The sequence below is a fragment of the Venturia canescens genome, chromosome 7 (genome assembly GCF_019457755.1).
Source record: "Venturia canescens isolate UGA chromosome 7, ASM1945775v1, whole genome shotgun sequence".
Classification (NCBI taxonomy): Eukaryota; Metazoa; Arthropoda; class Insecta; order Hymenoptera; family Ichneumonidae; genus Venturia; species Venturia canescens.
In genome coordinates, this window is record NC_057427.1 from 9,939,126 (window position 1) to 9,963,589 (window position 24,464).

At 43.4% G+C, this 24,464-nt stretch overlaps 1 protein-coding gene across 3 annotated transcripts; it reads right to left on the reverse strand.

The window, feature by feature from the left end:
• On the reverse strand, positions 1-24,152 carry for (cGMP-dependent protein kinase for). 3 transcript variants are annotated; one of them, XM_043424961.1, is made up of 11 exons: positions 15,327-15,356; positions 12,856-13,208; positions 11,865-12,031; positions 4,711-4,930; positions 4,560-4,623; positions 4,297-4,469; positions 4,014-4,160; positions 2,101-2,547; positions 1,580-1,879; positions 1,421-1,483; positions 1-1,238 (listed from the first exon to the last, which is right to left on the reverse strand). In XM_043424961.1, the coding sequence occupies exons 1-11, from the start codon at positions 15,339-15,341 to the stop codon at positions 1,073-1,075; spliced, it is 2,115 nt and encodes a 704-aa protein (XP_043280896.1). In that variant the 5' UTR covers positions 15,342-15,356; the 3' UTR covers positions 1-1,072. The 3 variants fall into 3 exon arrangements, with proteins under 3 accessions (XP_043280896.1, XP_043280895.1, XP_043280897.1); XM_043424960.1 differs by lacking the exons at positions 12,856-13,208; positions 15,327-15,356 and adding an exon at positions 22,715-24,152; XM_043424962.1 differs by lacking the exons at positions 11,865-12,031; positions 12,856-13,208; positions 15,327-15,356 and adding exons at positions 9,584-10,457; positions 10,539-10,796.
• Between the last annotated feature and the right edge of the window lie 312 nt (positions 24,153-24,464).

The window sequence follows — 24,464 nt, forward strand, 5'->3', positions numbered from 1 at the left end:
TTTTTAATATTCATCGAACTTTATTGTCCTCCGATTATTCGTTTGTAGATATTTGTGATTTTTTTTTCATTTATTTACACGTTCGTTTTGCTTTTCGATCTACATAGATTATTATACACATTGGATAATTCGTAATAAACTATAAGAAATGAATAAACAACAAATAAATTGAGATACGTTGGCTCTCTTCACCGAAAAATTCCTTTTTTTCCTCATTTCGTTTCATTTTCTCCAGAGCTCGTGTGATTCTCCATGTTTACTTTTTCATTTATCTTCGTTAACGAGAGCACATCGCCAATGGCAAGAAAAAATACGTCATTTTATGAAGTATTAGAGCTTTTATTTATCTGTTTCTGTTCTACGTTTTTTTTTATGATTTGTTTTCATGGCAAATGCTGAAGATTCATCTACGCTTTTGTGATAAATCAAAGCACGTTTAAAATTCGAGGTGATGGAGAAAACGTCATAAATAATGGCACTTGGCGCACTGGCACACTTACTTTTTCGCCCTATTTCATTTAGTGGGAAAATTGCGTTGACATTTGATTTTATTTTTTATCTTCTTCCTTCTTTCTTTCTTTCTCATTCGTCATTAGAATATATACTACAACAATAATACCGCCTCTATTCAACACTCTTCGCAATGATTCATTCAAACACTAATTATTCCATCACAGTCCCCAAATTTGTTTTAAAATCCTCCACTTTTTTGTACGCATGTGTATAAAAATCATTGTTTTCTTCTTTATTTCTCAATTCCCGAAACGAACCGACGATTATTCGCTCGATTTATAAAATTTTACAGTTTTACCTGCTTTCTTTTTCTCACGAGTGGTAAAAATGAAATTGATATTCGTGAAAAATGTCGTTGATTGGCGAATTTTTCTCGATGTCCTGCACGAGAGCCGCCTTCGTTCGTAATTTTTCTTCTATCTTTATTATACTTTCATTTATACTCGCATTTTTTTTTTGTTTACTTTCGTTATAGCAATTGCAGAATTGATGGAAGACATTTTTATCATACGATACATACGATTCACCTCTCCAATTTCGTTCTCATATCAATAAAATTCTAAAAGTCATTGTCCCAACCAGAAACGTCATCCGGTGGCGGTGGATCAGAATCTGGTGGATATTCGTCAAAGTTCGCTGTGTCTGTGGCACTCTGAACTCGCGGCATTATCGGCGGCTCTAAGGTTCTGGCTCGGAGACCTTCCCAATTGAAACCGTCGAACCATCTAAAAAAATCGCAAAAGTAATGATAAAATCTCATAGAATTTGTGTCTCTTGAGGAGGAAAACCGACTATGAGCCCTTAATCAAAAACTACATTCGCCAGATTTGTTCACAGGAGAAAGGCAGGGAGATGAAAAGATTGAAAAAGAGGAATTTGTAAAAAATTCTCTTTTCATTCGACTCACTTGTGTTTTTGTATTTCACTAATTCCACCTTTCTGATATCCAAGTCGCTCTGCTGGATTATCCCTGAAAATAAAATAATAGAGTCAAAAAATGACGAATTTATCAATAAATTTCGTCAATAATTCGTCATAATTGAACTAACGACGGCCAATAGTTTACCTGCAAAGTTTTTTAATTAGCGCAGTCGCGTTTCTAGTTATCGATCGTGGAAATTCGATGGCATCGATGCCCTTGAGAATAATATTGTAAGTCTTCATAGGATCAGAGCCAGTGAACGGTGGTGTACCGGTCAACAGTTCGAACATGAGAACACCGAGTGACCAATAATCTGCGCTTATGTCGTGACCGCGATTAAGAATGACTTCCGGTGCTACATACTCAGGCGTACCGCAGAACGTCCACGTTTTTCTTCCGTGATCAAGACGTTTCGCGAATCCAAAGTCGACGAGCTTCACGTATCTACATAGAAATAGAAAATTAACAAAAATTGATGAAACGATATTTCTACTTTTTGTGTACTTGAATGTTTTTTTTTTATTTTGATTTTTTTTTTCCATTCTACTCACGAATATCATGAAAAATATTCGAAAGCACACTTTTATAGGATTTAAAAAACTATGCGAAATCCGAATCTAACTTTGCGTTCGCTTGATCGTAATACAAAAATGATTGACGCTCACCCTTGGCCATCGAGCAAAAGATTTTCTGGTTTAAGATCTCTGTAAATGATATTCCTGGAGTGTAAATAATCGAAAGCCTCGACAACGCAGGCCGTGTAAAATCTGGTGGTACTATCGTCGAAATGTCCTTTGTCGCGTAATACCGTCCACAGTTCACCGCCGAGGCAAGCCTCCATGAGCATATAAAGATATTTACGATCTTTGAATGTCTTGAATAACTTTACTACGAAATCACAATCTGCCTCGCCCATGATTCTCTTTTCCGACATAATATGTTGTTGCTGTCTGGTCTCGACGATTTGGGCCTTTTTCATTTGTTTAAGAGCGAACGAGCGACTCCCGTCGCCGTTTATTTGGACGAGTTCGACCCGACCGAAACCACCGACGCCCAGAGTCGCCAAAGGTCGAAGATCCTGCAGTCTGAGCTCCCGGAATTCCTCGTTGAGCCTGAATAATTAATTGAATTATCAGTTTGTTACGATCGGGTTTCATTCTGATGGCGCAGTTGTGCCCAAACCTTTTTTATTCTTCGACTATAACTCGTTTTTTATCCATGTATCTCCGACATGATTATATATTTTTTTAACGTATCAATAATCGGATGAAAAATGTTAATTTTTATACAGAGATACTATGAATATTTTAGCAAGTCCTCAATGCCTCTCGCACGCAACTTTTTTGCTTAATCGTTTTTAATCACGATAGATTGGAGGATTAAAAAAAAATCGATTCACCGGACATGTGTCGGGGAAAGTAGAAAGTTCGTCAGTCGAATTAAATGTGTAGGTAAGATAATTGTTGGTTATGCATGTACGTAGCGGAAAGTTGCAAACTTGTGCTAAAACCATTCGACTCCTCCCCAAATATGGGTTGTTCGAGAATGATTAAACAAGCTCTCCTGATCATTTGAAACCTCGTGTCATTTCTCCTTTTGTAATCCTACTGCGAATTATTATTTAATTTATGACAGCAACGTCGATAACGTTGAAAAATATGGTTGAAAATATAAACTGAACTTGGTTTGAAATAAAAAATTTGTCGACGATTCTCCGCTGCGTCGAAAAGCCCCATGCGCTAGCGCAAAATTATTCTACACCGGTAATAAGCATAGAAAAATCTGCACTAACCGGTCGCGTGCCTCGAGTTTCACTCGACGAATCATCCGACATTTTTTTCATTCAACTTTCATCGATTCATTTTTCGCTCTAATGCAAATCCTCTAGAAAGTTATTTTTTGTTTCGTCTTTTATACTAAGAAATCGAGTCCCCAATCGCGCTGTTTCACTTTTTTCAAATTCACTGTTTCCAAATACCACTATTTTATTATTTTCATAGACCTTTTGAACTTACGTCTTCATCGACTGATCCTTGGATTATGCGTGAAACACGAGGATACAGACATGTTTACTATCGTTCTAAACCTTTCTCTACTTATTTAGAACCCATTAAAACGACATTCTACTTTCTCGGGGTTACAAAAAGTCCATTTTTTTTCATCCTTCTCTTCGGAAGTATGTCGATTCGGGGAGTAACGTCCGCCAGCTCGAGTATGCCGAATCTTCGACACGTTTTTTTTCCTTCTCAACTGTTTGTCTAATTTAGAAGAATCGATTGCAAAAAAAAGCTTGTACGATCAAAGGGTTCCCAATTTTTTTTGAATTCATCAACACTTCGTCCTTTTTATCACATCAAAAATGTGGGCAAATGTCTTTTCGACTCACACTTACAAAATGGGTCGTTTAATTTTGAATTTTGTGTCAAAGTTTCGAGCTTTCTTTTAGAAAAAAGAAAGCTCACAGTGGAACGGACGGTTGACCGAGAAAGTAGAATATTAAAAAAAAAAAAAAAAAAACAGCTAATTATTCAAATTCTGTCACGTGAATGATCGGTATCAAGACTTTGGATTCTCTAACCTTCTACGTTCAACGAGCTCATCCTTGTATCTCGTGCGAATCTCGTCCAGGGAAGAGATCAATTGGTTGAATGTTTCTCGATCGATTACGAGACAAGTGACTCCTTCGGGATCATCAGCTACGATATTTGCCGTTCTAAGATCATCGCTGTCAAATAAAAGTGAAAGAAAATAACGATTAAGCGTGTACGAATATGGGAGGAAAGGCAATGAACGAATGAACGAACTCGGGGAGTATTTGGTTTTGGATTTATAGGGGGAAAAAATAATTTTTTCTGACTCACCCTTGAAGGGCTTTTTCTCCAAAAAAGTCCCCCTTTCCGAGTGTTCTTATGAACTTTTCGTCAGTGCTTTCAGCCTGTTTGATCGTAACGCGAACTTGACCCCGGCTTATTATGAAGAAAGTATCGCCGCGAGCCCCCTGTCTTACTATGTAATCGCCATTGTTGTAGAAAGTCTGTCAAGAGCCCAAGGAAAATTGAATTTTAATTGTCCAAGTTTCTAATCCCATTCCCGTTATCTGAAAACGAGTTATTTTTGTTTTTACCTCTTCAAGAACGTCGGAAATTTTGATGAGCGTTTCCCCCGGAAGATTCTTGAATATTGGAACGCTGAAACAATCGTTTAAACGTATATCGGTATGAGAGCAAGAATCGTGCAAATACAGAAAAAAAATCATGCTCCGTCGATCGTTTTACCTCTTGAGAAAGTCGGTGTATTCGGCCTGTCGCGACAGACCGGTTCGCATCATAATAGTTTGGAAACATTGTCGATCGATCGCCCACAATTGACAATCGGTTGCTGCAGTTATCGTCGCTGTTCTTTTGCAGTTGTACAAAATGGCAAGCTCACCGAGTACTTTACCCGGTGCCAATGTACTCAGGTATTTTCCATCTCTCGAAACTTCCACTTTGCCTTCTGTGAAAGGAAACAAAAAAATGTGTTTATTACCGGAGGTTCGATGAAATCGAATTCAATCGTAAATTCAAAAAATAAACATTCAAAGTGAGTAAAAATAATGGAAAAAATGAATTTTGACGTTGCTAAATTTGAGCTTCTGACAGAAAAGTGAGAAAAAAAGTAGCTAAAACCAAATGCATTGAGATCACGGGCGCAGAGATGAAATTCTGGGAAAATAACGTAATCTGAATCACGAGATCTCCTGGCAAAGCTCATGAAATCCACGATTCCGGGTATACTCGTATCGTCGCGGTTGAAAGAAAGAAAAAAAAAGAATTTCATTGCCGGTCTCGCGATTATTCACGCTTGCTCTTTCCGTATAGTAAAATCGGTCGAGTTACGCAGACGCAAGAGCCTATTATTACGCAAAAATGAGTGCTACTTTGCTTTTTCTGTTTGAACGATCGCGGAGGATTTATGAAACCTGAAATAGACGGGGAACGGTCCACGGTCATTTATTGTCCGGTTCGTTGCTTTCACTTCCCTCGGGTACTTCACAGTGCAATAATACTCGTACAAACTAACTGTATTGTCTGCTTGAAGTGCAACTGTAACTATTCAGTAATCTGTGAATGCTCTGACAAGAGAAAAAGCAAAAAATTGTACGAGCAGCATTTGTTGCAATCAAATTTGTGCTGCATGCGTTTATTCATAGAGAAAAATCAATTTTCAGCTGAACAAGTTTTTCCTCGTTCATTGGAACAGTGTTAGCTGTACTTTGAGAGCATTAGCAGTAACAAATGGCTCGCGAAGGAACCGATCAATGAAGACGGAACAAAAATAATTGTGAGAAAATGCCTCGATTTTTCGTTCTTCGTCATAGAAAAAAAATCGACCGAATCAATTAAAAGAAAATTCCAACGTTTCCGCAATTTCATAAACCGGGAGTGTCGAGGGTGAGAAAAATGTCGGGGACACCGAAAATAATGCCGAAAAATGAGCAACGTTTTTTAGGAATCTTTCCAACTGAGACGAACCCACTTAAAAAATGTTTCTCGAGCTGCCAACTAAAATTGACACGGAACACGATAATCGGCATGATTACAGCCCAATTCATCCTCGCTCCAGCAGGAGCAGTATATCGATAACATTGTTCTCTTTCCTCGACACATCAATACACAAAGGCTGGGAGGAAGAAGAAAGGATTTCGAATGGCAAGAGGGCTTCGTACATTAAATTTTGCCCCCGCAACAACGTCCCACGTCTTGTGAAAAGAAGGAGAATAAGAAGAAGAATGATCGTCATTAGAGTAGCACTTGCTCGTGACTAACCAGACCCCATGAATTAATGCGCCTGATTTAAGATTATTCTCTCGCCCGGATGCTGGCCTATTTGTCTCTCCGCCCTCGTTCTCAGTTGTCGCACGTTATCATCGAGTTTCATAACTTTTCGAGTCGATTAAATGTTGTACGTATTTTCTCGCGTCTTTAATAATTCCCATGTACGCACGTCGTGATATACACACATCTTTCATGTTTTCTCGAGTCTTCTGCAATCTCCGGAGCCAAATAGAGCATCGAATGACTCGTTCGAGTGCCCAGAGGTTCCCATTTCAGTTTCCATAACACGCCACGAAATCGCTCAATCTTTGTAACGAGGAAAAGGAGTTTCGAGTGTCTGGATTATTGGAAGAGGAATCGACGAGACTTTTCAGTATTTTGATGGCTCGCTGTTCGTCATTTATCGATTTGAGAAACATTTAAACATGCGGGAATATTCAGTTTCCAGTTTGAGATGGAAACCTAACAGAAAATATCGATTTGTTAGAAAAAAAGGTCTTCCCACACGCTCGCGTATGCGTGACATATTCGTCAACATTTGTTTCTCGCGGAGTCGTCCCGATGTTTTGCAACGCGCATCCGGCTCTCGAGCGATGTGTTTGAAGGAGCGCGAAAAGAGAAACAATACAACAAAGAAAAGAAACCAGAAAGTGGTTCGAGCCACTTCCTTCAGCACGATCGCGTATATTTGTCCTCTCTTTTTCAACGACACTCGTAATTTCCTGTTTGCAAAAAACTATATTTCATCGGAGGGGAGTTTGTCGAAATACGAGAACGGCGACGCGCGGTGATAGTCGTCGTGGCACCGGTTGGCATTTAAATCCGCGAATCTGTGTTGCGAATCGTGAATAATAAATTAGGAAAAGTTGCCGATCGATTCCGATGCTTTTTTAATAACACGAAGAAAACTTGGAAACGAATTCAAAAGCGTTTGATCGCATTTTTTTGCACAATATTCACCTCTCATTCAATGGAGTAAAATTTTGTTTGAAACTTCGTCGGTCTATGAAGAAAAATGAATAAAAGAGACTGAAGAAATGGAAAATCAAATTCCACTGCGAATGAAGATACTCGACGACTTCAACGTTCTTTCAAACGCGAGTGACGAACGCCAAGATCTTTAATCGGGCTAGCTCCCGCGACGTTGATTATCAAAACTCAGATAAAAATGGATAATCTTCGATCCCTTAGGGCCGACAGATTTCGTCATCGAAAAGAGAAAGTTTGCGAAAGAAACGATTGTCTTATTTCGTTGGGGAGATCGAGAAACGAGGCGAAGGAATACGCAGCCTGGAAGGGCAGGGAGTCTGGTGGAATGCTTTGTGGTTGTCCGGGGAATATACGCCACTTACGACACACCCGTACAAGAAATATCGAAGATGTGTGAGCGCGAGTAAAGTAAGCATGTAGAGAGTCTAGAACGGCGACGCATGTAACCGGACAAAGAGTTCATGCCTCGCATACGATACTCTTTGCTCCCATATAGTACGCAGCAACCGTGAAGAATTCAGAAAAAAAATCGGCCTGCATTACGCCGTCAACGTAGGAAAGTTTGAACATTAATTCACCGCGGAGCAATGACAATGGACGGATGAGGCAAGAATAATTGAAGGGATCTGGATCCCTCGGGGATTGGGGAATTTCTATGATTTTTGTTGTGGATTAAAAATGTATAAATTTTGTGCTGAATCGGATCAGGGAATCGCGGGCACGAGCAGAAACGTCGAAGCGTCAGAAAATTTCATAGAAAGAGTTTTTTTGGCGCGATTCAGAGACGAAGAATTCCGAAACTATTTAATATTTCGTCATGAAATATCTCTCGATCGGGCATTGAGCCAAAGAAAATTTCAACCTGGCTCGAGACCAAGGAAAATGTCTAGGATTGAGAAAACTCTTGACAAATTCTAGAAAATAAGTGCAACGCGAGAGTCTCCTATATTCGTCGCTTTTCCAAGCCGCTTGCGATACTTTTTATTCAAGTATATGGAAAAGCGATGAAACAGTTTTATTACGAGAGAGAGTATATAACGAGAATCCGAACATGGCTTGCGGTAGAAAATCCTCGAGTCGCGTGTGAAAGCGGAAAAATAAGTGGGGCCGAACGCCATGTTTGTGTGCAATCGCGTTACGATTTAAACCGGGGGATTCCGAGCGAGTAATCGTCGTTGGACTTAAAAAAACAAATTTTCATGTTTCGAGAGCAAAAGGAAAACAGTGACCAGATCGATTGAAAGTTGGAAATTTTCTCCATTTTGTTTCAACTTCAATCGCCTATGCTTCAAATTATTGGACAAAATAAAAAAACATTCTTTTCCCACCAGCCAGTTTGAGGGGAGCAATTTTTGTCGTCCCGCAGCTGGAGACTGGTCGACTGAAAAATATGACACCGCAAACGTATAAAATCGTTTTGGTAGCCTCCATAATTTCTGGAGTGGAAACAGCAGAAATGAAGGTAACCGTACCGGGGCGGGGGAGGAGAAAGAGTCGACAATTGCAGGTCGTTAAAATGACCGTCACAGTGACCGAGTCATCGCCCTTCTACGATGGGTGCGAGTTGAGAGCGTTGTGACCAAATTAGATCGGAGTCTCCAGACGCCCCCCCCCCGTGAGTCAGATCGTTCGAGACTGAGCGAGCGCGAAAATGTGTTCATCGGTAGAAATTGACGAGAAATCCATGGAAAGTTTCCGCGACTCCGTAGTCGCGAGCGGAGCGAGAAAATATGTTGGAAGAATGTTGACGAATAAAATAACGCGGAGCTTGTCACGTTGGTTATTTTATTGATTGTGCCAAGAGAGCAACGAAGATCGGAGCTTCGCATCCATCGGCCAGCAAGCAGCATCGCTTCCCATTATCCTTGATCCGTTCGCCTTCTCTGTACTTTCTCCACGGTCCCGTTTTCTCGCTTCGTTTCCCTCTGCCGGCCCCCCGCCTCTTTCTACGTCTAAGAAAGCACCTACGATCTCGTGGCAATAGCGGACGAGAGGCCGCGCGAGAGCTCGACTACTTCTGGGTGGATCGGACGATCCTGTGTATAAAGACAATTGGCGCGTGCAGGAGGAAACGATTGGACGATCGACTAATGGCGAGAAGACAATGCGGTCGACAAAGTCAGTGTTGCTGTCGATCAACGTCCGGCGTTTTGTCTCGAAACGTCAGTACAGTAAACTACGGTGAATTTTGATAAGCCAAAAAGTCTGATGAAGAATAAATGGACCTATGAAGTCGTTAAGATCGAGGCCGAAAAGGCTGAAGATTAATTTTGAAGCTTTCCGCAGGAGATTTGAAAATCGGAGAAGAAAAATAGGAACGTTTCATTGGCTGGTCGTCTACCTTCCCGTTGTCGCCGCCTCGTGGGCTGAGGAGCTCCAGTTCTCCTCCGTCTGGCATAAGTGTGAACAGGAACAATGAGCCGAGGTCGCGGTATGAGAAATCCGCTTTGGTTGGTTTGCTGCTGTTCGATTTGTTGTTCCTTCCTCCGCCCATCCAAAGCAGTGAGCAAAGAGCCTTCGTCGCTCTCAGAGCTGGTTGTTCCGTTGCTGGATCTCGGGGACCGATCTTCGGAGGGGCTGGTGGATGAGCCACCTTCGAGGACGCCCTCGAGCTGAGTTATCACATCGGCGTAGGGCTTGTTCCTGGAGGCAGTTTCGTCTTTGGATCGATCGGTGCTCGACGCCGCGTCATATTTATTGGTTCTCGATGGGCTGGTCCAGTTGACGCCACATTCGCGCCAGCTAGCCTCGTAGAGGAGCTCCATGGCGCGACCTCTCGTAGCATCCGGGTCTAACAAGAGTTCCGGGTCCTCAAGGACGGCCCGACCTGGATAACTTCTCACTTTCATTTTTATATTATTATTTGGTTATCGAGGCACTGGCGATCTCGCGAAACAATGAATTTGGAAAACCGTCAGACGAGGAGGATGTTGACGTTATTCGAGGGTGTACGGTGGTTGCGAGTGTCAAACATAGTCGGCGGGCGTTGCACTGAGCTGCTCGGTGTCCATGAGTCACTGGATATCCCTGCACGATAAAACCCGAATCCCAAGACACTGTAACCTGACCGAATGAAAGTCCGATGATACGCAATTGGCAGACTTCCAGCCTCCCGCATGTCTCCCGCGTTCATCCGATTTCAATTCGCCTTGGTCCCATGAGAATTTCAAGGTGGTAACACCAGTGGCTGGTGTTGACTCGCACTTTGTATTCAGCTACAGAAAATTTGATCACAATTAAACACGAACGATTCGTCGGCTATGATCGAATGAAAAAAGGACCCGCTCGATCCCTACTGAGAAAGTATCGATTCGGGCTAGTTCAGCAGTGATTCACAACGGTCCCCGCAGTAGCACACAGTTAACTCGAGTGCAAATGGATCGTTCTCCGATCGTCTTCCCCCTCTGGATGTGCCGAGCAAGAATTTCATACTCAAAACTATGCCACAGACACTTGGGACTCTGTACCGAGAGTTGTTTTATCAGGCATTGGAACTAGAGAACCACGCGTCTTCTCACTGACAGCTCCCTGGAGTGTACTGGCTGGTAAAATAGCCAGTGCGAGGCGTCGAGCTCGAGGAACCACGAGCCGCTAACACAGCCGAGACGAACCTCCGTTCTCTTCCCCTCTTTTAACGACACACATTCTCTCAACACACAAGAGCGCGCACACAGGCCCACACTGACATGACCTTACGAGAGAGCAGCCAAGGCATACGGCATAAAGCGAGCGAGTGGGCAATCCTATGCAGCATAAGGAGGAGAACAGCAAAAGCTGAAGCACGGACAAGCAGCGTTTGCTGCTGCTCCGGTGCTGCACACAAGCCACGCAAATCCCCACTGCCTTCTCCAACAGCAGAGCCGCTCTCTTGGACGAGCGAGAGAAAGGACAGCGGTTCTCAAATCCTTCCATTATTCAGGACGTCCCGCGACCACAGCCAAAAGGCGCTCGAGGAACAAGGACGTTCTCCGCTGAGCCCTCGAACACCCTACACACTGCATGCAAAACCATCTTCTCTCCCTCGATGAGTCATTTGGAACAGCTGGCTCTTATGGGCTCCTCGGATTTAAGGCACTATTTTGGAGCCCGGAACTGCGGGGATTCTTCGATAGAGGGACAAGGACTGGTTCCTTCTGTTTTTTTTTTTTTTTTTTTATCTGGGACCGTTTTTTCCCGCCCTTTAGCGCGCGACTGCGAGAATCGAACGAGAAGAATGACGTCTTTGAAGAATCTTTTTTGCAGTGAGAGCTTGCAGTACATCGAACGATTGCGAGATCGAGAATTCCGAGTGATTCAATTTTTTAAATAAAAAATATTGCTGTATCAGCGCTATTCAAAGGAGGGAAATAAATCACGAACTTATCTAGTGGACGGGTTCGCGATACGAGTTTCTTAAAATAGTCGATCACTCGAGCATGTCATCGCGGGGGATTACCTTGAAAGGATTGCCGCAGGGAGATCTTTGTCAGCGGATTATTTTCTCTTTACTCTCACCCGAAAAAGATGGAATGGAAGGTTTGATAATCGTCTCGATTACAGGGTCGAACAATGGAAATAGTGGTTTAATGTGAATTACGAAAGTACAGTGAAATCATTGAAAATCGTTGACGTCTCGTTCTTACCTTCCATAACAAATACGATCGAGCCGACATCCCCCTCCCTGATAATGATCGAACCAGCTGGAAAGGTAACTGGATACATACAGTCGACGATCTCACATATCTGCGTCAGCTCGAGGTTCTTCATGAAGTCATTGTCCAGTATCGCAGCCTTGATGAGCTCCCGAGATCTTGGGGTGGAAGATTTAAAAATCAGTCTGTCGTTCGAGGCTCGTCTAGTTTTATTAAGTTTTTCATTCGTCTCGTGAGAACATTGATAAATCATGATAAATCAAGGATTTGTCAATATCTACAATTGTGTGAACGGGGCAGAATAAGTGCGATGGAACGCGAGCGTAAAAACATCGAAACTAGAATTGCATATAAATTGGAAACATTTTTTTTCGGCAAACGCATGAAAATATTCGTGAAATATATTATAATTTCGAGCACTTTTCTCTGGCTCGAGCTCCACGAACACTAAATAAATCATTTTTACTGCTCATAGCTAAACGGGATGAGAAATGAGACGAAAAAAACATTGAAAATGAAAGAATCTCGTATCAGGAGAGCCACGAGGCCGTGGATCAAAGCAGCGAGTCACGTATACGCGAAGTAGTCGCATTGCTCGAGGCAACCATCGCGGGGGAGCGCCATAATTTTTCTCTTCGCCCTTATAAGGCCATCCCTCCCCCCGGCCCTCTTCCGACCGCCACTTTACCTTGTGTGTACACAAGATCGAGAATGTTTCATGTTTGCACTCTCTCGAACTCGTTCGATCAGACGAGAGAGCCCTTTCGATGCGACCTTGACCCAGAGAGTGAGAGTTACGCGTGAAGGACGATTAAGGGCATCGTTCGAAACGATTCGGGGATGAAACATATTCGGAAAATTGAATTTTTCAAATTACGCCAAGACTACCAACAGTGAGAACATTTATTCTCAAAATGTTAAATTTTAAATCGCATTGCATTGAAAAACACTCGTTTGCTCGATTTTCATGATTTTTCTCTACCTTTGAGGCTTGTTGAACTTGATGATCGGCTTCGAATCGTTCCTCGATGGTTCAGCCGAAATAGCCTGTCTTTTCGACCTCTGTCCAGGGCTGAGTGAACCATCGGGCATGCTAAGTTCGACGATTTGACGAAATTTGTCAATCTCGTTTTGCAAATAGCGTATCGTAGCATCGCGTTCGTCGAGAGTCCTTTCGAGCTCTTCAACAGCTTCGTCCTTTAGCCGAAGAGCTTCTGTTCTTTCGTACAAAAGTCTTTTCAGATCCGCTATCGAATCCATGCTCCCGGAATCGCGCACTCGGCCAATTTCCTCACCGGAATTATGATTTTTATGTTTTTTTATAAAACAAATTCGCTTTTTTGTCAATTACAAAAACAAAAACAAACAAAAAAAACAAAATAATCAAATTATTCACAAAACTTGATTGAAATTTTCGACGATAATTTCCCACAATCCCATCGAGTTCCACAAAGCCAAAAAAAAATCGCGTAATGACATTGAAATTTTTAAAAAATCAAAAACTTCACAAACTCGATCCACGCGAAAGCCACGACAAAATTAGTCTGCTGGGCCCTCAAATATCAATTTCACATTCGAACGAACAGCCCCACGAGAGTTATAAAAATGAAAACGTGCCACTCCGGTCACAAAAGAAGCGCGAGTACTCCGACATTATTGAAGGCGGTTAGCGACGAATGTAGCAGTCCCCAAAACTAATCGAGGAAAGAAGTTAACTCGGGCAAATCGCGCGTAGATGGAGGAGAGGTTTGGAAAACGTTACGAGCTCGAAAGTGTTGAGCGATGTGAGAGAGAGAGAGAGAGAGAGACGATGTCGGTGGTGTGCGGCAAGATGGGAGCTATCCAGTCCCAATGGATATTTATTTTCGCGGATATACGAGTGGAAAATTGGCGGATTTGTGGAGAGCGAATGCAGAGGAAGGACGGAGCCGCGAGAGTGAATCCGGTGCGAAAGTTACGTAACTGTAAGCGAGAGAGCTCGAATCGCGCGGATACAAAATCGTTCGTTTCCACACCGGGAAGACGCGTGTTTTTCTTGGATCAATATCCCGATTTAAAGCAATCGATATTGCGACGAATTTTCTCCGATAAATTTCCGATTTAAAATCCCGATCAAGTTCATGGGCCGAAGATGCTGCGAGTGCCGGAGATTCGTCGAAATCGTTCCGAGGAATCACGTGGGGAAAGAATTTTTATTGAATTTTTTAATTATTTATCTTCGAACGTCGAAACGAGACTTTTTACGATTCAACAGACACGTTTGAACGATTTGTTTTTTTTTCCAACATTTGATACTCCCGATGATAACCCTGATTCAAGAGATCTCTCTCTCTCGTCTTCGCAGCTTAGATGCTCGTAGATCACTGTCATACCCGATCACTCTCATTGACGACGCTCGGATTTTATTCCCTCACTCCACTTCTTCACGTCGATCAATGATCATGATCCTCGCACGAGGAGAGAAAAAACGTATACACACGTATTTGATCATTCGTATATGTGCGGGTACCGAGTGGCCTACTAGTTCGAGTCCTTGGAAGTTCATACGTGGTCCCCGCGCATACCCTGAGGTTTCGATGCCAACATGAATTCGTGATTAATAAAAAACCCTGCTGGATGTAGTTCGTGGATATATTAATTGGTCGGTGTTAATTTGTGCTTCTGAATGGGGCATTGAAATTTATTAGAAATGATTATGTGAAAAGCTATAGAAATATGAAATTCTTTGATTTTTAACGGTCTTCTAAATACGAGGATGAAAATTGAGATTCGTCGCTAACTGACGAGCGTTTGATGAAAGTAGAAATTCCATAATTTCATTATGACGGATAAATAATTATTGTTTATTATGAAAACAGCACAATAAACTGCCAAATATCGCAATATAAACGTTCAGCAATAAACAGCGTCGAGGCAAGGAAAAAAAAGATAATATTGAGCGCGGAAAGTAACGGGACGAAACCGAGAAACTCGTGAAAAAGAATCGCTCGAACGTTTGGCCTTGCCTCACTTTCGTTCCTTGCCAAAGAAGGTACGTGGCCTAATACCCAAATGGTTTCACGTCATGGACTCTCGTACGGGTTCGAAATATTGCCATTCTCTCTCTCTCTCTCTCTCTCGTTTCTAATACGTATCAACGGTTCCTCCGATGTGTGTATGAACCTTATCAAAAAAGGCCTTATGAGTCATCGTAAAACATAAGTTATCTGACGATGAATTTTTTTCCAATAGCGATCGTATTTTTGGTGTGTCGAACGTGCGTAAAAATGCTTTGCTATCGGAACGTTCGTAACTGGCTTAGAACTTGAAAAATCTCGATTGAATTACTAGCTATTTTTCTCGTTCAAGCATCCTAAAAATGTCAATAAACGGAACATTTGACGACACAAAATTCGGGCCGAGTCAGTCGACTTCCACAGAGTAAAAAATCGTAAGTATACATTTCTCTTTTACCCAGTGACAAATCATATTTTCGATAAAGTTTAAAAATGCGCTTCTCCACGATCGGCGGCTCTGCCTTTCGTTATTGTACTCAACACACACGAACATGCGCGTATGATGCTTTTGAAGTATCGCCCGCACTTTGAATTATTTAAAGCACGCGTTTAAACGCTCCTTTTCATGCTTTTTTTTCCTTCGTCTCGTAACGATTTCACCATTATTCGTATTCGTCCATTTACGTAATTCACCAGGTTTTAACGAATTTCACCCGTGAATATTTAACACGCGCGAGCACTAACGAAATCTTAATTCGTCGCAACGCTGGATCCCCCTCCCCTGGACGTTGATTCACCCAAATGGTTTTTTCGAAGAGCAACTTCGCAGTGCGACGATTTTGACGCGTAAATATTTTCGGTACTTCATGAAAAATACAGCTTTTATTGGTTTTATTATTTTCGAGCACTTTCACAACAGACACGATATTAATTTGTGAAGCACGTTCGTGAAAGTGACAGTGAGACTCGAATTGCATCATCCACAATTAAAGATCCATCTTTTTGTTATTTATTCTCCTCTTTTGGAGCTTATAAAATGAAATATAAAATAGTCGAGAGACTGCTCAGAGCATGTTACAAAATATATACGTATATTTACAAGGAAAGAATTGAGACTATTTATGTACGGTTTGTGGATCGACGAATTCTCGCCCCGACGAACTCTTCAATGATCGTTGAACGAGGAGGCGTGTTTCGTCAATATAAACCAACGAGTTAAAACTCGTGACACTCTTACAAAATACGATTTCTCGCGATTCGAGAGACGACGAAACGAACGCGAGTCACTATTTTGCCGAGGATATATTTTCATTTTTCTCATCGTATTTTTAGTGTTTTCTTTATTTTGCAAATACTCTTTTTCTCACGATAAGACCGAGGAGACTCGGAACTTTTTCGTTCGCGCCTCACCTAGCCGCGACGAGACCCGCTGGCGACTAATTCCTCCCGATAAAAAAATCGTCGATTCAATTTCGAGCGATATCAATCGACCCATATTCATCGATGGTATTTTATCCAAAGGGTGTCATCGGAGTTACGACAACCTCGGATCTGTCGAGTCTCCCAGTCCTCAGAGAAACGCGGCCCAGAAATTTCTTCCGTAAATTTTCGTCGTTTTTCTCCCTCGGGGACCTGGCAAACTCGAAAATTCTGAAAAGTTCTTTGTCCCATTTCTCTGGGACGCACCGTTCACGAGATACCCGGTCGAATTGGGATCCACCAATCCGCTGGGGCGAGCGAAAGCGAGCGTAGTGGGGGAAGTGGCCCCGCCCCCGGGAGCTCGCTCCATTGGCTGGCATCGTTTCATCGATGTCCGATCAACGTTGCATCAGAGAGAAAAATACCTGCAAACTTCCCAGAATTTTGTGATAATTCTCCCCGAGCGAGTCAGTGACGCGACAACAAAATATGAGTGCGTCCAAAATTTTGGTGCTAGAACTCGCGACGACGCGGGGGACAGGAATAGAAAGAACGGCATAAATTTTCATACAGATGAAAATTAGCGACCCGGAGTTTTTTAGGTCGTGGAGTTCAAAAGTGATCTCAAGGAGCGCAAATTCGTCATCCTCCCACAACAATGGCACCAGAAAATGCTGTCGGAACGACCGCGTCACTTTTGGGACAATCTCTACACAAAGATTCGAAAAGCCCGAAGAATTCTTGGTCGTCAATGTAACAGTGGGATCAGCCAAAGGTATGCGCACGCTGGGTTACTGTTACAAATCTTGTTACTTCGATAGATTAGATTCGTGGCGAAGATTTGCGAAAATAATCTGAAAGGACAAGTAAGATAACGAGCCCGAGCGATTACGTGCCAATCACGATACTCTATACGTGCTCGGAACCAGTAATAGAAACAAAACAGCGGCTAATAATAACAAGCAGGCATATTGACATGCAGCGATGGTAGGATTATCATTATAATCATATCTCAGGGCTATTCTAATAGAAGCGACACAAGAACGGACGAGGAATGAATAACGGGGGGTTTCGAAGTGCCTTAAAAGCGAGAATTTCACTGCATACGGAGAGCCAACATTTCGAGAAATGTTAAAAAAATAAAACGATGGAATCGATGATCGATTGTGATGGGAAGCGAGGACGAGCGACTCGAGTGGAAGACAGGCATTCTTCGTCGTCGAAACCCAAGCGATCCCAAAAGACAAAGAGTAGCGGTTGAAAAGGAAGGAAAAAAGGATTGCGGGCGAGTGCGAATTCTGTTTTACCGGCCGATCTATCGATCTCCGTGATTCGTGAGAAGAGAATGAAAATATCGCGATGAGAATAGTCGCAGGAAGCCACGAGATGGCGTTAAGCTGGACTCGAGGCAAGAGAGCTCTCCGAAAAGACGAGATGCACACACGAGGGAAAAAAGTGAGCGGTAAACAAAGCGAGGTGGAGTGCGGAGTGGAAAAGGCGATGGTAGCGCCGCCTGAGACGATGCTCGGGATTCAGGCCTGTGCCAGGTTAACCGTGGCGGTTTATATTCCCGGCGAGCTCGTTTTAACATGTCGCCGGTGGCCGTGACAGCAGTTATTTTTAGCTCCGGTGAGATAAGCGTTTTGCTGCCGAGAGGGGAAATGACGAGGGAGAGAGAGAGAGAGAGAGAGCTGGCGATAAAAAGAGAGACAAAATCGTCGTGGAACGAGGAGAGGAAGGAGATTTAAGAGTGGGAGAAAGGAGTGCATATTTGACGGTCGTACGGAGGCGAACACAAACCCGTGGAAGCCGCAAGATCAACGAAAGAGAGAGAGAGAGAGAGAAAAGCGAGTGGGATCGAATCAAAGAACTAATTATCCGTGACGTCACAGTGCTCGCTGGTATCGAGCAGAGAGAGAGAAAGCGAGATTATAAAGTACGCATCACGAGAGTCGTCGAGTCGTCTCGAATTAAGGACAGCGACGGAGTTAAACGGACATACGATTGTACGACAGTTTTACTTTTTTACTCTTTCTCTCTCTCCCTCTGCTTTCTTCCCCGTTTTTCCCCCCTTTTTTCTCAATATAAAAACGATTCTACGGTCAGACGACACACGAAAAGGTTAAAGATATGGCGCGCGTGTTAGGCGAATGTCGACGAAACTCGACGGGATATGACACTACAAGCATTTGGATCATGGGAAACGGAATTTGGAGTCGAGATTGTTTTCCTCATTAGTGTAAACGTGGAGCCGGCTCATTTGATTCGAATCAGGAGAAAATGAAACGATCGGAATACTACAAATGGAACTCCGACATAGAAAAAACACAGTTGGGCTAATTTCGTTGATAAATTATCCGAGAATTGACCTCAAGTGCTGGGCGAAAAATACGGCGGGACGGGAGGAGCGGAGGAATCTCGGTCACGCGGCAAGTGGTCCACGAGCTCCGAGCAAAGGTGGGAGAGCATAAGCGCCCGTACGAATCTCGCGCGAGCTCGTGAAAGGGAAAGGACCATGAATCTCAAGATATTTAGGATGCACACAGCGGCTGAAAAAGTGCGTTTACTCGATTCGTTTCGCGCGGCCGCGCGGCGCGCTTGGAACATTCTCCCTCGCACTTTCGGTGTGTTGCACGAAAGAGTGAACGTACGCTCGACAAGATTTTCGGGCGAAAGTGCTACGGAAACTCGATAGCTTCCAGGCATATTTATCACTCGTTAAACAAGCGAAGTAAACTTATCCAAGCGGGGGGGGTTTGTGTAAAGCATGCTTCACCAAATCTTTGTCTCAAACAGCCGCGTCCAAAATTAGAATGAATTAGCATATGGGAAGTGGGACGTGTTATCGCAAAACGTGGACACGTGCTGGAAAAGTGGAAAGGAAAACAGAACGAGCGTTGCGACGCGATTGAATTCATTTGAATTTTCAATAAATTCGATCGGATGAAAGTCTTTTCCTTTTATTTCGATCTACTGTTCGCATTCGTGGCCGTAAAATCGAACGAATCCCAAAAATCGAGGCTCCATTATCACCGAAAATTTGACCAATGGAAAAAAAAATATTGAATTTAATCGTTGGCCAACGATTGCAATAATTGGCCTGCCATCGAACAGCGTGAAAATACGGAAATGTCGCGCATCGGAAATACAAGCACGTTTCATTGCTCGAGTAATTTTCTTATCAGGCTCTTGGGACGATTCGCGATAAGTACAAAAGAGTAGCCGCGTCATTTTTTTTCTTTGCTCTTTCTCTCTCCATTTTTCCACACCTATGCACCAATGTTTTATAATCTTTTTAGAAAGTCACAAGACAGTCGTGCAGCGCCTCTCGAAGCTGCGGAGGTATTGAACGTACGACTACTATTCTCGGGCTGATGGAATTCGAGGAGTGCCTCGACCGAGGAGACCTCCTCGAGCTCGTCCTCTCGCGTGCTCCTCCTCAGTACGAGAAGCAGGTTCGACGAGAATTCTTGCGATAAAAGCTGACACACGAGGCGCCAGTACTCTCGTCACCCTTTTTCTTCCTTCTTTTCATATTATAATATATTTCCTTTTATTATCCAATTCAATGAAGATTTTGTCGATTTTTAAATATCGAGATATTCGAAAGAAAGAAGCAACGTTCGAGCAAATGTTTTCAGGCTGCTTAAAAAATCAGTTTCCTCTTAAATCGCTTCGCGAAGATTCATCTTTTCGCCTTCCTTTCTCCGTGTCGTCCCTTTCGAGTATTATTCCGTAGTTAAATCGAATTAACGCGATTGACCGAGCGGTTATTGGCTGCGGAGGAGCAGCTCGCGATCGTTCGCATTGCTTCGATGACAGCGATTCGTTTGGTCACATGCTTTTTTCCCTCGCACGTATCTTTGTCTTGTTATGGAAGAACGAAGAGCGCTCGGAAGTGTGAACGAAAAAATCGTATGTCGAAACATTTAGCACTTTTCCAAGCCTTTTCCCGCGATCGTTGCGCAGCATTTATGGAAATTCGATCGCCGAGGACACACTGGCAAACCGATACCGATAGATCGGTCTTGCAGAGAGAGAGAGAGAGAGAGAGAGAGATCGACTCGGAGTGAGGAAGCAAACGGTGGCAGAGAGGAAGAGAAGTTTGAGAAACGAGAAGATGAGGCGCGAGGTAACGAGGCCATTAAATGCCCGTGTGGCTCGCGCGGTGTCTCTTCCTCTCGCTCTCTTCGCTGTCTGCGTGGCCACTTCGATGTGTATTGCCCGAGAAACAAGTTTCGCGAAGAGCATCGCGCCAGTGCCAGAATTAATCAAAGAGGGAGAGAGGGAAAGAAAGAAGAAAAACCAAAATGGAAAAGAAAAATATGGAAAAGAGAACAGAGTGAGTTTGCGTGGTCCATATTTGCTGCACTTTTGCCGGACCGCCGATGTCGCGCGACGATGACGTCAATCCAGAGTGCATACATAAGTTGGATATTGTTGAATATGTATAAAGACGTTGACAGAATGCATGCCTCGAGGTTTGCGGACGGCAGCAGCTACTCGAAACGCTCCGGGTACCCCCCCCCCCCCCCCCCCCCCCCCTCGATCGACCGAGTTGAGACATTTATAATCTCGAGAATAATCGTTACGATGCTCAGAACCTGAAAGAACGAGCGAATTACCTTTCGGGAAAAAACCTTTTCGATTTTTCAAACTAGTGAAACTGAAATCGGCTCGAAGCGTCTTTATGGCCGAGAGCGCCATGAAACGCTCACGAGAAACTTGAGTCCCGTGGCCCTCTGGCGGCGGAGCTTTGATCCAGTGAAGCTGCGGTAGCCCCGCGGTTGCCAGCACGTTTATCCATTTTTTTACAGTACCACATCTCATTTGCGTGAAGACTGCGCTCGTAATTGAAAAAAAAATAATAAAAATAATGTCGCTTAAAACGATAGTGTGAGTAATGAAAATGGAGCTTCTTCGGTTACGGCACATAACGAGGTCAAATAGTCGATATCGAACTGCGTAAGATGGTATTGTGGTTGAGTTGGCATAGCATACTTTGGCCCGGCTAATATTTATATACGCGTCAACTCGCTTGCTCTATCTTATTCTCTTGGCTAATAATACGTATATATATTTATGCGCATAATATGCGTTTGGAGTCGACATATTTGAGTATCGGGAGTCAACTGAGCATTGTGTGCGCCTGGTGAGAAGAGCGCGAGAGAGAGAGAGAAACACTCTCGGACAGAGATACGTACTATCGAAGTTGAATCGCGTGTTATTCAGTTCCCCGTGGGCAATAAGAGTAAATGTATATATATTTGTATATTTGTTTGTGAAGTGAGGGGCGAGAGAGAGAGAGAGAGAGAGAGAGAGCCAACGGAATGTAAATCCTGTCGGGCTCGTGCACACATTAAAGTTACTTGGTATTCGCTGCTCTGCTCCTCATCGTGATGCATATGATATAAATATACATTTGCAGATATAGAAATAATAAAAAAATGTATTCGATTGATGGCGAATATGTGAAACAATAGGAAGATCCATGCGGACGGAAATAGTTTGATTCTGTAGTGAAAATAACAGAACGTTTGAATTATAAAAAGAAAATGACGTGATTCTCGAAGAGCTTTTTCAAGTCGTTAAGTCTCGCTGAAGCGAGTAATAATAATTGTCGTTTTTCCACACTCAACGAAAAGTCGTAAATACTACAATCGAGCCTGAAGCTTTTTTATTTGATAAAAATGTTGATTGTTTACCAGTAATATTGACCGGGAATGAGTCGCAAGCGCGAGTGAAAATTACCAAGAATTTTTCTATACGTATACAGTATTTTTTGAAATGACGGATTTATATCTGTATGTGTTTCGTACACGTTGACGATTGAAACAGAGAATCGCGAGCCTGTGCAAGTCTGCAACCTCGTTATCTGTGACAGGTGTAAGCGCTTAACGGACTTGGAGATTTATCAGAGATAATAAAATTAACGTACAGTACTAGTTTCCTTTTTTTTGTAATTCTTCCGACACTCTATTCCGATGCTTAACGATAGGGGGAAGCGTGACTTTACGAGAAGTGAATCCGAGCAGCGAATCTTCGGTGATTAGGGTCGTAAAAAATTGTAGCAAAAAAATGGTAACCCGAGCGATAAGATAGCTCGAGTCCCGATGGTTTTTCGAGCTTAAAATTCTTCCGTTTTCAACGGTAATAGTAAATGGAAAAATTTCTATCGTAACTATTTATAAATTGAAAGATAGCGAGGGAGTCTAGAAACGTATTTTATTTTCAAGTATCTCAACTCAAGTCTCAAATCGGCAAAACAATTGAACGAAATGTCCTTGACCTTATAGGAGCTCGATCGTTGCTCATTTTTTGTCGCAATGCACGAAGAAAACCAGTAAAAACTGTGGTACACTAGTTCTGGACCAGTGACGTCCAGTTGAGCAGGCTGAAATGAAAGCATGAAAGAATAAAACGAACCTGTCATTCTTGTCATAGAAGACGAGCGGTGCGAGTTGTTGAAGAGGCGGTTCAGCGGAGATACCTTGCGCCCTTTGTTTTCGAGGTCTTGGTTTGGTCGGTGTGAGAGGTGATTTGAAGGGTAAGACGCTTAAAAATTTGTCAAGATGACTTCGCAACTCTTGTATTTGTGCGTCACGACGCGCGAGGATATTTTCAAGTTCGGCGATTCTTTCGTCCTTGATACGTAACAATTCGTGAAAGTCCCTCGAAACATCGATCGAACGATTCGATGCTGACGGTTGATGAACGTTCGTAGTTCCGGGGTAAGCCGCGTTGCTCCCACTCAATACGGCGTTTCCATTGTTATTGTTGTGGCTACTGTTGTTGTTGTTGTTGTTGTTGTTGTTGTTGTTATTGTTGTTGATGGGGTTGGTGTGGGCCGACGGTAGCGCCATCGCCGGTAGAGTTCCAACCGCACTTCCGGTTGTCGTCACCGTTGCGCTCGTTATTATTGTTCCTGCCTCGAGCATCGTCGGGCTTGTATTCGTCGTCATAGTCGTTGTCACGCTGCCGGTAAGACTCGACGAGTTGTTGTTTCCCAACTGATTAGCGTCCTCCTCGTCGGCGAGCCTGTGCTGCGTCGACGAGAAGCACAAACTGTCGAAACAGACGCGCATAGAAACGCACGCGTCGTTTATTATACCGCACTCGGCCCCGTCCATTCACCCAGATTTTATTATTAATCTCGTGGGTATTTGTAACGCTTCCGTCCCTATTTTATATACGGAGATCCGACAGCCGATTTTTTTATTCAATTTTACGATCTTGTTTACGTTTGCGAGAGCAGTTAAGCAGTTTTCTCCCTCTCTCTCTCTCTCTTTCCGTCTTCGTCGAACGGGAGCCACAGGTTGCTGTTTTTCTAACGAGGATCGAGAAACATCGTGTAAATTTGATCAAACAGCTGATGAGAAGGTGAAACAGCAAAGCGCATATTTAGTCACGTGAGACAAAAAATAAACACACGTGGTACGAGGTTATTCGGTATCGAAAGTAAATCGTGAACGAAACGTCACGATGCGTATCGACGTTCGTCTCGTAACCTCCGCCCATCCCCTCCGTTAACCGCCCACTTGTTTCACCGATTCCTCTCTAATTACAAAAGATTCGCGAGCCGAACGCGCTATTTTTCATCCAGAAAATAGTGTCTTACGACGAGCGCGATTCCGCACGCTTCGCAGTTGCGTTTCACTCTCGTTGTGACGTATCTCAATGGTGCTGCACCAAATTTTTCGTTGTTATACCAATTCCAAAGGATTCGCTTCTTTCCTTTATTCGCCCGTTTATTCAAACGGAGCTTCCTTTTACGCCAAGTAAAAACACGCGTCAAGTTGTGCTGTGTAGAGCGCGCAGCGATAAAGCACGCGCGTTCCTAGCGGCCACCGGCGCCAGTACTACCAAGTTTCCAAAGAGCCCATAGCACTCGGTCTCTTGCCGCCGCCACCGCCTCCTCTGGCCTCTCCGACAAGTAGCCCCCTCTCGCCCCTCTTCGACGTCCCAAACATCCACTGCACGACGAAGTGGGGTAACCGATCTTTTTATGCTTCTTTTTATTGCCCTTCCTTCTCTAGCCCTCGGAAGGCATACGCGGTTCTTGCATGAGGTCGTCGAGTTACCCCTCCTCTTTCTCTCGTCCACCGAGTCTACCGGTCGTCGACGAGGAGAGGGGCGCGTCGTTCGGTCGTCCTCCTCGTCTAACGCTAACGCTGTC

What these genes read in the sequence shown, in the direction of transcription:
- for (XM_043424960.1), bottom strand. Translation starts at nt 23,418, where the DNA reads ATGGACGGGGCCGAGTGCGGTATAATAAACGACGCGTGCGTTTCTATG. An exon ending in TACACCGACTTTCTCAAGAG is followed by an intron (nt 4,624 to 4,710) that starts GTAAAACGATCG and finishes CGATTGTTTCAG; the next exon opens with CGTTCCAATATTCAAGAATC. An exon ending in CTTTTGCTCGATGGCCAAGG is followed by an intron (nt 1,880 to 2,100) that starts GTGAGCGTCAAT and finishes ATTTCTATGTAG; the next exon opens with ATACGTGAAGCTCGTCGACT.